This window comes from Acanthaster planci, linkage group LG02 (assembly GCF_054643075.1).
Source record: "Acanthaster planci isolate LZ-2023a linkage group LG02, COTS_SCS, whole genome shotgun sequence".
Lineage (NCBI taxonomy): Eukaryota > Metazoa > Echinodermata > Asteroidea > Valvatida > Acanthasteridae > Acanthaster > Acanthaster planci.
The window spans coordinates 10,438,900-10,455,173 of NC_141778.1; the positions used below are offsets into that span (position 1 = coordinate 10,438,900).

A 16,274-nucleotide genomic window follows, 5' to 3' on the forward strand; every position below is an offset into this window, starting at 1 on the left:
CCTCGTGCAGGACTTTTTTTGGGTAGACCTACTCATTTTCTGTCATTTCACTGGTAGTTCCATTTTGTCCGCAGCTGAAGGGTGGGGGGGGTTGCAACCCCCTGTAGATCTACCTCTGATAACAGTGCTCTTCTTATCAGCGTTCGACTGTAGTTTTTTTCTTTTTTAACGTATACTGTAACACGAATTTGGACAAGCCAGCTGAAAAAAACACAATGTGCCAAGCTTTCGGACTGGGACCGAGTACGTGTTTCCGTTGGCAAAAAACTTTGTGGATTTGAACACCGTTCTCCCAGTGGGCCATTGCCCAATTACGAAATGTATTCAATCACATAAAACTAGTCAACCAAATGAGGGCAAGTAAAGCTAAAAAAAGAAACAACAAATAAAAAGGTGATATAAATTATACAGAAAAGAAGATGGTGATTTGTCACACTTTATTAAAGCTGTCGAGAAACATTCCAAACAGCAAACCATTTGGAATTGTGAGCTCTCCCAATATTTGTATTTCACAGAGGCAGGACTTGTCCCTCAAGATCATACGTCATAATTATCGAATTACATGTATGTCATCCATTCTATTCTCTCATCAATGGTTTCGGTAGGTAAAAATGGGTTGCCAAAAGTACACATGACGGGAACCCACATTATAGGAGCTATCCAGCATTGAGAACTGTGGCTTTCTTCACTCGCCATTTTTTCCAGGCGGCCGAATAGATGAATAAACTTCGGTGCCTCGTCTCCCGTCACCAACGGACCCAAGGTGAAAAACTCAGATGTACGCAGTCAGCATTCATACACACTCGCTTAATTAGTACGCATCCCCGCTAACATAAATAAACCACTGAGATCCACACCCACATTATGCACACACAAATAGATGTTCATCCGTTTTTACCTAGCACTCCTTTAAAAAAAATAGTATAAACACATGCACTTGTAACAATATCAATGCGATGACATGGGGAAATAATGCCGCATTTACGTAATACAAAGGCTCTACGCAAAGTAAAACAAACACGGAGGTGAAGAACAAACCTACCCATCCCGTTTACATACATCCCGTTTCCTAAACCTTAAAATAAAAACCGTTTGCGTGGCATGTACAATGTTCGCAATGTTTAAGGCTGAATCATGCATGAGTCGGTCTCATACAACTTTCGGCAATTTCAAATTGCACCTGTACGGTGCCCACAAATTTACGTGCAAGGTGGAAGACAGAGGATGCACCTACAGAGATTTCTTGGGGGAAATTTCTGAATCATAGTCGCAAATTCTGCACAGGGTCAAACACACGTATTTCCTGTGAAATTAAAACAAAAGATTTCTTGACCGGTAGGCTTTAATTTTCCTTTCATCACTTCTGGTCGACATAAATTTAAACACATGTACAAGGATACAAGTCTTCCCAGAACTCTGGTACAATGAAAATGCCAAAGTAACTTCCATTCCCTACACTCTCCCTTTTTGCAATACAATTTAGTAACGGGGTAATAAAAAAATAAGTACACAAAATGAACAGGGAATAAACCAACTGTGCTTAACATCTGCGCTGTGGAGATTTCCAGTTGTATTCAATGTGAGGCATATCCAGTAAGTTTGGGAAATACATCTACACAGATTAAAGGTGGCCCTCACAAACCAACAGTGGTCAATAGATCAAGCTAAATTTTGTACCGAAGGGTTCCGTCTGTTTTTGAAGGAATCTTAAAGAGACTTTGCACATGTCAGCACTCAACCTTAAATCCGCATCCTGACTCCCATTTCATACAGTAGATGTTGTACTGATGATGCATCCCCGTTACACTTAACAGAGGCAACTAATCCAAGCGGAAAAGCTCTTTACTTGAGGTCGAGCCGAAATTTTCCATAGGCTCAAAGCCATCACATTGAAACACTTGTTCTAAGTTCAAGTATAATTTTGAAGGCCAGCTACTTGATCTCCGGCGTGCTCAGTCCATATTTAGCCTTCATCTTGTCCAGTTCGGCTTGTTTCTTAGCCTGATCCACCTTCTTGAAAGCCTGAGAGGAAAGACAAACAGACAGATAGCAATGGACTATAAGTACACTATGGGGGAAAAAAACACGGGCAGGATATGTGCCCAGTAAATATCTTTCATCTTTACACTAACATAACCTCGACCTTTATTACCCAAGCTGATATTTGAGTTCAAAACACATTGGGAGACGGAAACACAAATTAAGTGACAAGCATGGACAGGCAGCCAGATGGTCTAATACTCGGACAGACGAGCAAACAAACAGACAGTCCAGAGCAAGGACAGCATCCTCTATTTGTAATCACAATTGATAAAAGAAAACCCCAAGACACTCACTCTGTTAGGTTGGTAGTACAGTACAACGAGGTATCTCCCGCACACGTTGAAGCCGGAAAGGTGGTCACAGGCATTCTTAGCATCAAAAATGTCATCATAGACGACATATGCTGTCCCTTTGGTGTCAGAATTGGTGCCACTGAGGTGTAGAAACAAGAGCAATGGAGAACAATCATCAATAAAATTATCATGAAATGACCGATAATCATTCAGAAATTCATTACTGAAAATCACAGTTCAAAAACCTGCATGTTAAGTAAATATGTTTGGCTTGAATTTATGATACAGATTTTGGAACTGGACAAAAATGCTTCAGTTTTCTTAGGGAATTTTAATACAAAGGAAACCAAAAACAAATCAATTATCTTCAATAGACTCTATAGCAAGTACAAAGACAATATCCCCAGATCCACCTGTGCAAATTTACACAGGAACAACTGCACTGGAAACAACATATCGGTACAAAAACATTGCACATGAAAAAGCCTACATGTATGCACAAGCAATGGAAAACTGCTGAGTCATCCTAATTAGCATATAATTCCCAGCATGCACTGCAAAAACAAACGTCTACAGTATTTATAAATTCTCAGGCATCAACTTGTTGGCAAAATATATCGTAGAAATCAGAAAAATACCTGCATCAATTTGACAGCATTTTGGTGTTTGTCATGGGCTAATTCTAAATTTTTTTAAATTTCACAAAGATACTGTGACAAAGAATCAAGGTAAAGAGTGGCTTACAAATGCAAAATGCATCAAACATTTTCAACGTGTTGTATGAAAGGAGAGAAGGTTAGCACTCCCCTTGACAAGGACGGAAGACGCCGCAAGGCGTTTATAACACACAAATGGTTAAGGCATTGCCACCTACTTCGTGGCATCTAACCAAGTTTTTTTCTCTCCATAATATTAAAATATGGTATTTTCTAGATTGACTGTTTTTGCCACCTGTGGTAGTGAAATTGCAATCCAAACCATTTTTCTCAAAAAATTCAGAATTCTTTGCCATGCAACTGAGATGTTTTTATTTGCTTTCTAGTATTTCATCAAGCCGTTCTACAGTAAATTTGTAGCATATTGTATTTTCTGTAGGGCATCTTTCGCTACATGTAGATGAATCTCTGTGTAATTTCAACAGGTTTTCTCAACAAATACATTTCCTTTGAGTTTATGTTAATATCTGTGAATTTAGTACAATGTGTACATGTACATAGTTTATGCTCAGCTTACAGGATCTTTACTTCCGACATGAGCATATACATGTACATGTACATACATGTACATGTAAGTAGTAAAATACTTGCTGCAGAAAAATATGAATTTCAAGTGCATTAATTTGATGCCTCCTGTACTTCAATGTTGAAGCGGGTATTATAGTGCTGAATATTTTTACAAACCCCCGTTCATGAAATTCCAATCTAAAATTCAACAAAATCTCTTCATTGTGCTGTATTTAATAGAAACCGCATGCATACGAACGGTCTCTCCAAAATATCATCATCTCAGTTCATCTTAAAATAGTACATGCTTCAGATTAGGGTTTCATGCAAAAATATACATGTAAAACACAAATTGATCACATTTTAGAATGGTGCATGGACACTATGTACTTTATTCAGGTTTTTAACAATACATGTATTATATTACATATGTAATATCCCTGAAAACCTGACCACTGCACCATAGCTGATGGTATACTGGTATATGTACATGTACATGTATGCACTTTATATTGTTTTTGAGCACTACAGGTCTGGCCACTTTGGTTAGCAATAGGCATTTCAGATGATTTCCAAATTATTTCATTACACAGTCAATTTATAGCAGATATGAAAGAGCATATCTTCAGGAGTTTAACAGTGAAAAAATAATTCAAAACGGCCAAGCGGTTCTCAAGATACATCCATTTGAAAATCGCAAACAACTGTCTAATTTTGACTCCCAGGTCAAAGGTCATCCTTTGTTTTTCTTTATAAAGTGAATGGCACCAGGAAAAGCTCACTTAAACAAGGTTTTTCTTCTGTTACATTGGAAGGACACATTTTATTTCTGTCAAACTTGGCATTCTTACAAATTTGCACATCACTACTACAAATTTCCACATTTAAAATACAAATGTATACCTGATTTGCATATTTAATTGATATAAATGTCAATAAAACGAGATGTCCTGACTCCTGGCAGCTGTAGACTTCGATTAAATTTCTGATGTGGTGGTTACACGTATGTTGGTGAACATTACTGTTTGTCTTATCTTAAATAAAGCCATTTTCTTATTAATTAATCAATATATGCAATGCGTAAAATTGATCAATTTGCATAAATAATCATTCGTGTTTATTAACAGTACAGCACCAATTATTGGGATTGTTGAGGATCAATGCCACATGTACGTGTACGGTATACTCCTAATGTATTTGACACACCCTGTACTCCTCAGAAACTACAGATGAAAGTTCAATTAAGTGAAAATCATTTGCATATTAATTACCTTTAATTTGAGAAAAAATTGGAACAAGACAACCTTAAGGAATTCTGCAAATATTTGCAGTAAGTAAAGAGAGTTGCGGATTTTTACAGCCCTTTGGGTGCAATGCCAACTGTCACTTTCATATCGCAGAGCTTTGACTCCTATCACACCTGTGATTTTAGTTTTAGTATACTAACAAATTCAATGACAGTTCTGTTTGGATGTAGCTGTGCAGTTCAAGGACGAGTCCATTCTTGACGTGGGTTTGCACTGGGAAGCTTGGTCCATCCTGAGCGAAGTGCCTCCGGTAGATACCAGCTTCCTTGGCATATGGCCAAATATCTAAAAAGTACACACAAAATAATAAGATCAAATATATAGCGTCTGCCATTAAACAAAAGTATAGATTATTTGTATGATTTATCATTAAAGGAAAAGAACAGGCAACAATTTAAAGGTTATTCTGTATTACAATGATACTGATCACTATTGTTCTAGGCATGTTTCAAAAGTAGTCCTAAAAGTGGGAAAGTGTCCATAAATAACATGAAGTAAGTTACTAAGAAAGTTGCATTCTGCTAAAATTCTGTTCAGAATTGCAAAATGATTGGGTAACTTTAAAGAGAAGATTTTTCGAGATAGGCCTAGCAAACATTATTTTGGAGTGACAAGTATTTTTTTATGATCAACCTTAAATTGGTGTAGATCGACCGGAAAGTCCAAACAAAATCTCTAAGTTTACAAATTGGCTTTGCTTTCTTTGATTACATTTTTTCCTCATACTTTGATAAATAAACCCCATTGAACAATGTCAAAGACACGTTAACGCGGTGTTCACTTCATGACGTGAACACCTGAACAGTTTATCACGAAATAGAAACCACCACATGAGATGATTTTACGGAGCACATACTCGTACAATGATGTCATTTTTTAACTTAAAAAAACCCATTACCAAAAGATTGGGAAACTTTTTACTCTTTAAGAATGGTATTAATGATTAATTTTGATGAGCTTATGATAAAAGGACTCGAAATATACGACGGTGATGATTCACGTTTACGAATTTCTTGAACTAGTCGGGCACCCAGACTCCCATTATTATATGTGGGGGCGCCGTCGAGTGGTACGCAGTCTAGATTTTACGTGAACGATTTCTCCGTGCAAACTGCTCCAACATGGTCCGGAACAAATACATTTCCGGACGCTGTTACTTGGCCAATATTCTTAAAAACTCGTAATCATCAACTAATATAAATATATTTTATACTCACGATGTCACAAAACATAAGATCGTAAACTTCAAGGAGAAACACGGCGTTGAAATGTTGGTTGTGACGTAGCTTCTCAACCACTGGGCCGATTTCGATGTGACAAACACACAATGAACATGAATCCTTCCTCTTTCGGAAAAGACCGGAGGGGTTCGGGTAGCTTTCAAAACACGCTCCGGATTAGCAACGAAAACCCGAATGTCGATCCGATCAAAACCGAACCACGTGCAACCACGCGTGCCGTGCGAGCTTGCACGATCGACGCTGTGACCACTGTGTGGCCAATGGTCACCCCGGGCGTGCTTCCGCGAGGAATTTATTCACTTTTCTTACGAAGTATTTGGTTTTTTGCGCTTATTTTTCGGGGATCAATAGTTGAGATATTTATTTCTGCCATCCTAAAATTTGAAGGTAAATGGATGTAGGGAACGTTAGATATGGGTGTTAAAACTTTGTCATGTTTTTGTTTTTGCATGGGTTTCATTCACTTTCTGTGTGTGTGTGTGTGTGCCCGTGCGCACGTGCGGGCATCCGGTCAACGGGTTTGGTGACGTCACTGAATTGCCTATTAGCAATGCTCCTAAATCCTCAACAATCCATCCAACTGTACATGTAGGTACTGATGAAAACATTTTGCACCCCAGTTAACATGGGTAATGAAAAAGGAAGCATTTGGAAAGAATTCCATATAAACTGTCATGTACATGTACATTGTATGCTGCTTGACACCCTGTGCACAAACACTTTGGTACTGGTCTGAAAAATTCAATGTGTTTTCTAAGTGAACATCTCAACATTTCAACTGCTGAATTTAACTTTTACAAGATTTTATTGCTTTCAGAGGGCTAATAGGCTACTACAGGGTAACTTACATGTACATGTAGTAGCATCTGTCGATGGAATTCTTTCCAAGCATTTCCACACATACATACATGTATACAGTGTATCCTTAACTTTTCATGGCAATGACGTCAAATATTTGCTCCTCAAGATCTCATCCATAAAAATTATGCTTAGAGCATTGTACTTACACTCTGATTTGTCTGATTGCACCATATTTGCCGAAGATATCATACATTTCTTCTGCTGTGATCTTATATGGAAGATTCCGAACGTAAAGGATGCGATTGACTTCAGGTGGCAATCTCACCTTTGGAAAAAAAGAAGACATTGTCCGGCTTGTTAATCTTTGTACCTGCATACATGCATATGAATGTACATGGTATGGTTTGTACATGTAAATGTAATTTGATACCAGTACAAAACCAAATTTCCTTTTGTCGAATTCCACAGACTAAAATGAGGACATTATAACTACATACTGTACACACAATGTGTGGTACATGGTGTTTGCGATAAAGCAATGTTTTAACACTACAATTTACCAAAACTTGCAGTAAAATGTTCATGCACATGTACAACATGGCTAAGTGTATGTGCTTCAACATGTAAATTATTATACATGTACGTCATATCAAACTGTTTGAAGTACGTTACAGGGTTTGATGCAATCATGAACATGTACATGTACGTCATGTCAAACTGTTTGAAGCACGTTTCAGGGTTTGATGCAATCATGAACATGTACATGTACATGTACGTCATGTCAAACTGTTTGAAGCACGTTTCAGGGTTTGATGCAATCATGAACATGTACATGTACGTCATGTCAAACTGTTTGAAGCACGTTTCAGGGTTTGATGCAATCATGAACATGTACATGTACGTCATGTCAAACTGTTTGAAGCACGTTACAGGGTTTGATGCAATCATGAACATGTACATGTACGTCATGTCAAACTGTTTGAAGCACGTTACAGGGTTTGATGCAATCATGAACATGTACATGTACGTCATGTCAAACTGTTTGAAGCACGTTTCAGGGTTTGATGTAATCACTAACATGTACATGTATACACTGTAGTCTGTGTAGTGACAATTTTTCATCTTTCGTTTGTGTTTTCACCCAACTGAGCCAGATTGAGCACAATCGTTTAATGTGCATATTTTTTGTACAGATCAAACTACATGTACATGTACACCATGGTTAGCGTTGAACCGGGCGGGGATGCTGGGATCTATGCTGGTTCCCATTCCCTCAGAATTCTCCAGCTGTCTCAATTATTATTGGGGCGGGCACCAGTCAAGCTGAGAAATGGTTGCCTTCAGTAACGGCTAGAATCCCAGTACAAACTACAGTAGTAGTTTTGGGGGGCTGTTTTGAAATTCTTATTCTCTCTGATTGTTATTCGTTTTGTTTGGGGTCCCACTTTTATTGCAGATTTTTTCTTCTAATTAATGGGTCAGAGAGTATTTTGTAAAGGCAAGTAAAGTCTAGCTTAAATGTCAACAGGGAAATTGAATAACTCTCAAGAGGCAAATATTCATCAAAGAGCTCAGAAGTAACAGGCGAAACTCCGTCAGACATATCAAACTCGAAACAGGTACAGTATGTACAGTACATGTACCTATCTGTGCCCCATAAGTGTCACATTTTATATCTTCATGCAGCACAAATATCAAATGGACGCGACAACAGACCCAAGCTTAACTTAAATTTATGCAAAACGTGTACTGGTATACATTGTCAGTCTCATACGTGTACATGTACATACATGTACATGTACGACTGTTGCCTGCAGATTCATGTGCCAAAATTTGTATTACTTTGTGCTATTTTAATGGACCATTAAAATTACAACAAAATTAAAAAATTGTGTGCACAGATTTGAAATTTACGCACTTTTAAAGAACATAAAGAATGCACTTTAGCCAGATAGCCGGGCTAGATTTAGGAAATGAAATTTTAAAACTTTTTGAAGGCCTGGATAATGCACATGCAGGCCTACCGGTAGCCTAATGTTACATCATGATTTATTTAACAACCTGTCCCTGTCTGTGGTGTCAGCATGGTTGAAAATTAAAATAAACCTGACTTGAACTTAAAAAATCTTTATTTACATGTAAGATGTGACAAAAACATGAAAAAATTGAATAACCCAACTGGAGCTGCCATGACTGCTTTTCAACATGTCATGCACGTTCAACATTGAACCTACATGTACATGTACATCTACATCTACATCCGGGGACATCCCCTACATCCCCTACTCCGATGTCCATCCCACTTCCATCACGTCCATGAGCAGGGCGGACGTCGGACCCCCCAGATCTGAGGGTGGGCCTAGGCCTAGAAGACCATCATGTTTCATTCATAATTCTAAAAAGCACAAAAAGCTTTACAGTCACTTCACCCCATTTCTATGTCGCCCCTAAGCGCATCGCCCCATGGGCACTTCGCCCCACCGCCACACTTCCACTTCACCCATCAGTGCTTGAGTTTGCCTCTCCAGAAGTGGGGAGCTCTGAAAGGGGTTCCCGAAAGGGCATGGTGTTGCTCTATGGCATTCACTCACTATTGGCTACATGTACATGTAGGTTGGTGAAATGAACAGCTGGACTTGTATTGGGTTTATTTCCTTTATTTCAAAGCAATACAAATTTATGCAAAGCTACAAATTTAGGCCTACATGTACATGTATGTGAATTGCACAACTCATATTGGGGTACATGTACCCTTGTTGACGGTGTTTCACTACATGTACATGTACCTCCATGGTTGGATTAAAAAATGAACATTTCCCCAAGTAAGTCCCAAGCCCCCGTCCCTCTTTTCTATTTACCATGTTTACATGTAAAGCTTTCAATTGAGAAATTTCGGTGTTTGAATTACATGTACTTTTGCATGATGAACTGGTAGGCCTACCTCTCGAAAACAGAACCAGGCACCTATTAAAAAAAACACAGTATGATCTGTGCTTCATCTTTGGCGATTATTTGATTCTGGTGAATAAATATCGTACATCATACATGCAACCTTAGTTGCGAGGTCAGAAATAGGCAATGTCTATGCATTGAACATTCGTGTTAGCAAGTTGTCTCAAGCGGAACCATGCCCCCAGAACTGTGGGGTCCAACATCCGCCCCGCTCCCATGGATGTCGAACCCCACTGTTCTGGGGGTATACCGGTCATGCCGGTATGGCGGTAGCTAGCAGAACGTCTGACCATGGAGGTAGGAAAAGAAGGAGTTAGCGCTAGCGAAGATCAGAGGGGCTATGTCTCATGCCGCGATAAGATCACGACCGCAAAGTAAACAACGGTCCGGGCTGCCAAAAACCGCAAGCGCGTTGCATGCTGGGATATTAGTAGGCATTGCGCACGCGCACCGGCTCCCAACGCAAATGAAAAAATGGCAGCCTACGGAGCTGGTGACTTTTATTACGGGTCTGATTTGAGCGATTTTTTCGGAGAGTGAGGAGGAGATTTTTTACTTTCCCAACGATGAATGTGAAGAAGAGATGCCAAGATACTGTGTGTGCGGACTTCCGGCAACTACAGACATGATAGCCTGTGATAAGGCCGGATGCAGTATTGAATGGTTTCATTTCGATTGCGTGGGGCTGTCCGACGACAACATTCCAAAGGGATCCTGGTTTTGTTGCTTCTGTCGCAAAGCCGACAGTACTACCGGGCTCACCGATGGTAAGTGCTCCCTTTCCTTTCCTTGAGTGAACAACATACTTTTCAGCCTTGACATGTCTGGTTACTACCCTCTAAAATAGAAAAGGGTGACAAAACTTGCACATGCACATGACAATGCAATGCATCGATGATGATCGATCCTGCATGTCCTAATCCTGTACTGCCTGTTGTCAATTTACATTAGCATGATTAGGGCCTAGGCCTAGGCAGTGCTAGGCATAATTTGAAAAAAAAAAATGAAATGTTCAGATGGATGGTTTGGCCGGCCATGACTTGCCATCATTTTCAACATGCTACATTTTTCCTCTTAATTCTGTTGGCCTACTCTTTTTTTTTTTTTTTGCTTCATATTCATTTCTACCAGTAGATTCGTCAGACATTGCCTCCCATGAAAATGAAGAGCCTGCACTGGTGGATACTGCATCACATGCCTCAGCACAACCTGACCCTCCATCTTCTGAGCATGCTAAGTCTACCACAAAGACCTCGGGGGCGAAGCGCCGCAAAGGGAGAGGAAAGAGCATCAAAAAAGGTACATTTCATTTGCACTTTTTAATAATATATTTCATGACACTGTTATACGATGTACATGTATACCCAATATATTCTGGACTAGTTAATCAGAAAGCGATTACATTTCCGTAAAAGTGATATTTAGCTTAATGAAGTACTTAAAAAACAGGTTTATTCAGACAGTCTCATAGGCTTGTGCACAGGGGCTTGTGCACAGTGTTGTCCTGTTGTACATGGGTGGAACTCTTTAACCATTAACTCAGTGAGTCATTTCCGTTGTACATTACGTCTCCTGTTTTTCTTCCATGCAGCTCATCCTAAAGGCAAGGGTTCCAAAGTCCAGGGTCAGGATGTTCGCAGAACTAAGGACAAAGAACAGCCTGCACACAAGCAAGGTAATTTTTCTGCAAAATATATTGACGTAACTGTCGTCAACTGTCGTAAGTGATCTGAGCTGTGGCATTAATTCCTTTCAAAAGCCACGATTTATTTCCGCAAAACTTTAGTTTATGGACCATGTTTTACTTTTACTTACAGAAGAGGAATTTTTCTATGCACTATTGTCACTTGGACACAAAACAGTCAGAACATAACTGAGAATAAAAAGCTTTGTGTATTCTTGTTATAATGAAGTACATGTACAAACATGTTAATAACAGTTTTTATTTCAATTCCAGCTTTACCCAGAATTTAGTACTTGTACGACTTGCTTGGGTTGTAAATACATGTATTTTGGACATACACCTGCGAGATACTCATTACAGCACAAGATCTAAACTCTTCAAAATTTCTGTTTCTGTTTTTTTTTTAAGAGCAACGACCATCACTCTCAAAAGAGGATGTGTTGAAAAAATCCCAAGATTACTTCAAGACAGCTCTTCAGAGAATGCAGACTAATCCGTTTTTCACTGGTAGTTATCCCCTGGCAATCGCTACCATGGGACTTGTTGTGATGCTGCTCACAATGATTGAGAGGGCTGAGATGCAAACCTACTGCACTGACATGGTGTGTGCCCTGTGGGCAATTCTGACAGCAGGCGATGGCAAATTTCTTAAGCCTGAGGCATCTGCAATGATGTGGACAGCATTCCACAATTTCAAGCTGGAAAGTTCCTCAGATTTCATCAAATTGCTCAACAGGTTAAATATTGACAGCAGTGGAAAGTTTGTTCACATCACATACCAGTATATTTTGCAGACTGTGTTGTCTTTGATGGTTAATGATAGATACTCTGTGGACAATCCAGATGAAACCGTGAATGATAAAGAAATACCCCTTTCAAGAGAGGAGGAGCAGGTCTTGAGATATGCCGCAGGGTATATCCCATTTGCTCTTAACCAGAAATTGAAACGACAAAGTAACGAAACTGCAGCATTTCTATGCAATGTTTTGAAAAAGTGGCGTGCTTGTAAAACTGATACCAAGAAAACATTCTTAGAGTACACAAATGAATGGATAGAGAAAAAGAACAGAGGTGGCTTATTTCATGTTGGCGATGATGTATATATTTTTTTTCCGCACCCTTGAACATGTTTCTAGACAATTCTTGACAATAGCCAACTTGAGTAAATTCCCTGGAATGAATGTCAAGAGTTCTTTGAAAGAAAAGATACTTTCAGTGAGACGTGTACATAACTATTGGCAAACGTTAACCCAAGGAAAACTTTCAGGAGATGTTTCCAAGCGATTCTTGGACATGGTTCTTAACTTATGGATAAAGATACGGGTAACTGCCTTCATTAAAGTTTATCTTTAATGTTAAAGTTTAACCGGACATCTTCCTTCAATGATTGCTCGGTCATGACCACATAATCTACAGAGATTCCTCAGACAACGTATGTGTGGTGCCATTCTTGATGAATATGCATGGAGTCACTGATGACTGAAAGATAAATTAAAATGTGTACAATTAATTTACAAAAAAATTTAACATTGGGCCATTCCAACCTCCACGATATAAGGGCCTGTAGCATGTGTGGGCTCCCTACCATAGGAGGCCTATGTACATGATTTACATGTTGATCATTCGGTGCTAATTTGGAAAACAAAAATTAGGCTACGAATGATCATGACCATTCATTTTATTCTCATATATGATTCAATGAAATGATGACTGACACTACATATTATTAAAAAAAATTATGCTTGTGTATAGCCTAATCTCACTAGGCTAGGCCTTTTTCTTTCATGTCTTTTGTGATTTACATGTACATGTACCATGGCTATTTAGTCAGTAGCCTATTTTCAGTTTTACGATCACATGTAATTCCTTATCCACATTGACATTAGGAAAAATTTTGAAATTAAATGTACATAGAAATGACGAGGAATTCAACAGGCCGGTGTTAAAAATAAAATATAAAAAATATTTCAATGACTGATCATGTCTCATAAACGTAATAACACTGAATCAATGCCGATTCCTTCGCTTCGGTGTGATTATAGGGGAATAAAAACCCCAGTTCTATATTAAATTCAATCAGAAGTGCGTCATGTTTTCGTTTTAGGCATCGCAATTATCATTATTTTTGGAAGTGCTAAGCATCGCTAAGTTACAATTCTTATTCAACACGGAAGCGCCACGCTTCAGAAGCATTTTCCGTTAATTTCATTCACAGGGCATAGCAGGATCCTTCCAAAAACAGCCAAAATTTCTCCATATAAATCTACAAAACTCAGTTTTTTCGAAATCTGAAAAATTACCTCTCAAAGCCAAAAAATTGGCCGATTATCTCCGTTCAAAATCTGCAGTGGGGTAGAATTTCGTTGCGCATCCGAAAAAGAACATGGCGATAGCGTCCCCAAGCCAGAAATCTACTGCGCATGTCCTGAAGATATATTCGACTGTTTGATGGCAGGAATATCAACTCCAGTAAAGCTTATTTGCAAGTGCAACGGCCAGAGCGAGCGGCATGAGACATAGCGCACAAGGGGATTAGCGGTGGTCGTAAAACTAGTCAGCCACAACGGAAAACCCGTAGCTTTCTGCAGCGACCGCGGAAGGTGCTAATTGGGATTATACCAGGGGAGAACCCGTGCTAACTCCTTCTTTTCCTACCTCCATGGTCTGACTTGTCATGCTTGGCCATGTTGGCTAGGCTAGGACGGTAGGCCCACTAAAACTGTTGACATTTTTATTTGTTGCATATGCCTTTGTTAAACTAAAAGAAGAAATAAAAAAGGACGATTTCGACGAGGCAAAATCGAAATGGGGCGAAGTGCAAATGAGGCAATGCAGGGATGGGGCGATATCGGGATGGGGCGAAGTGGTTAGAAGCGAAGTGGTTAGGGGCGAAGCTGAAACGGGGCGAAATGACCGACACCCCAAACATGCCAAAACGATGACCAGGAAACTCAAACAAACCACTAGCTTTTCCACAAATATTGATATCTTTAATGTAATTCATAATTCAACTTCATTTTATTCAAGTAATCCTCCCAAAGGAAGATTTTCGGTACATTTTAACTCACATTTTGTCGTCGGGCAGCTTGCATCGCCATCTTGAAAGGAATCCGTCGTGAACACGTTACTTATTCTTGTATATAAACTGTTTTTAAAAATAATACTAGCTTGTGTTGGAACATCATTAATAAAATTAAACTGGCAAATATTTTAAGACTTTAGAGTTGCACATTCCTGCGAAAGGTTTTTTAAGTAAAATGGAAGGAATTATATATAGGCCTAAGTGACGAAGGCTGAAGGTCATGACATTGCATTTCCCAATTGCGATCTTTGACCATTTGACGTTGGATAAGCGCAATCTGAGGACCGAAATGAGAAGATGGGCCCCAGTAATAATCAGATTGAAATGGTTGGTGGGTTAAACTGGAAAATTGATATACTAACAAAGAGGGGGGTGGACTGCAAAGAAAGGGAGAGGAATCTAATCTATATGGTGTTCTATATGTGCCAGTCGCATTTTTCGACGGGCGTCGCATTTTTCAACGGGCGTCGCATTTTTCAACGTGCGTCGCATTTTTCAACGGGGGTCGCATTTTTCGACTGGCGTCGCATTTTTCAGCCGGCGTCGCATTTTTCGACTGGCGTCGCATTTTTCAGCCGGCGTCGCATTTTCAACGGGCGTCGCATTTTTGCGACTGGCGTCGCATTTTTCAGCCGGCGTCGCATTTTTCGACTGGCGTCGCATTTTTCAGCCGGCGTCGCATTTTTCAACGGGCGTCGCATTTTTGCGACTGGCGTCGCATTTTTCAACCGGCGTCGCATTTTTCGACGGGCGTCGCATTTTTCAACTCGCGTCGCCTTTCAATGTGAATAAGCCATTAATCATCAATGGTCAACCTTGCTCCAGCCGGACCTGACGTTGTTGACGTGGATGCTAAAAGTGTGCGTACATATTTTTAATGATTATGGAAACGGATAAATTAGCATGTATGCGTCGATTAACTGTATGTAAATAAATTAACAGCCCTTTAATGAACCCGATTACTCGTGGAAGTTCACCTCGCTCAATTTGGTTTCTCACTTCTGCAAGCTTTTTGAGTGAAAAATGTCCCCGTACTGATGATTACTAGTTGCTACAAAAATGAAACCCAATATAGTAGGCCTATTGTTTACTCAGGTTGGTATGGTTTTTGCCTTCTTGAAGACATGCTTCCCGAGGGAGCGTTTATCGCAGTACGGTCTATAATTTAAATTGTAACTCCCCTTGGCGAAGAAATGTCACGCACCATAACTTAGAGAAATTTTGCTTTTTCTTGGTTGACAGAAGTTGTCAGCAATACAAAATCACGAAAACTTTTCCAAAAACACTTTTTGAACCATTAAAATCTGTCCAGAGAAAGCCAAGACTGATTTTTTTTCTCACACATTGGAAGTTGTTCAGGCAATGGTCCGTGGTTCAGGCATTCCCCCGGTGGAGGCCGTCTGGTCATGGGCTTGAGATCATTCATCTCTCTTTATTTGGAGGGGGGCTTGTGTTTATCACTCAACGAAATGACTTCCCAAGGTCTTGAGGACAGCATGTGGATTGGTATGGGACGGAGGGGTACCCCCCTTACCTGTCTAATCCGTATATACACTCCAGACTATTGTTACCTAACACATCCCCCCTAGAAATCTGTAAAGAATTTCTGAGATTCCGATTAAACAATGACCAACACAAAGGCGGGGTT

General features: G+C 39.6%; 1 protein-coding gene, 1 non-coding gene and 1 pseudogene across 3 annotated transcripts; 2 read left to right on the forward strand and 1 right to left on the reverse strand.

Moving 5' to 3' along the window:
* Positions 1-399: 399 nt before the first annotated feature.
* sf3b6 (splicing factor 3b subunit 6) lies at positions 400-14,707 on the reverse strand. Its single transcript, XM_022233213.2, has 4 exons — positions 14,613-14,707; positions 7,115-7,233; positions 2,337-2,475; positions 400-2,022 (listed from the first exon to the last, which is right to left on the reverse strand). Exons 1-4 carry the CDS (start codon positions 14,640-14,642, stop codon positions 1,933-1,935), a joined length of 378 nt encoding a protein of 125 aa, XP_022088905.1. The 5' UTR covers positions 14,643-14,707; the 3' UTR covers positions 400-1,932.
* On the forward strand, positions 3,110-3,236 carry LOC147799874 (U6atac minor spliceosomal RNA). The gene has a single exon (XR_015424608.1). It is a non-coding gene; the product is annotated as a U6atac minor spliceosomal RNA (small nuclear RNA).
* On the forward strand, positions 10,347-12,953 carry LOC110990655 (uncharacterized; annotated as a pseudogene). Its single transcript, XR_015424557.1, has 5 exons — positions 10,347-10,627; positions 10,995-11,159; positions 11,452-11,535; positions 11,953-12,759; positions 12,906-12,953. The product of XR_015424557.1 is annotated as an uncharacterized LOC110990655 (transcript).
* Positions 14,708-16,274: the final 1,567 nt, after the last annotated feature.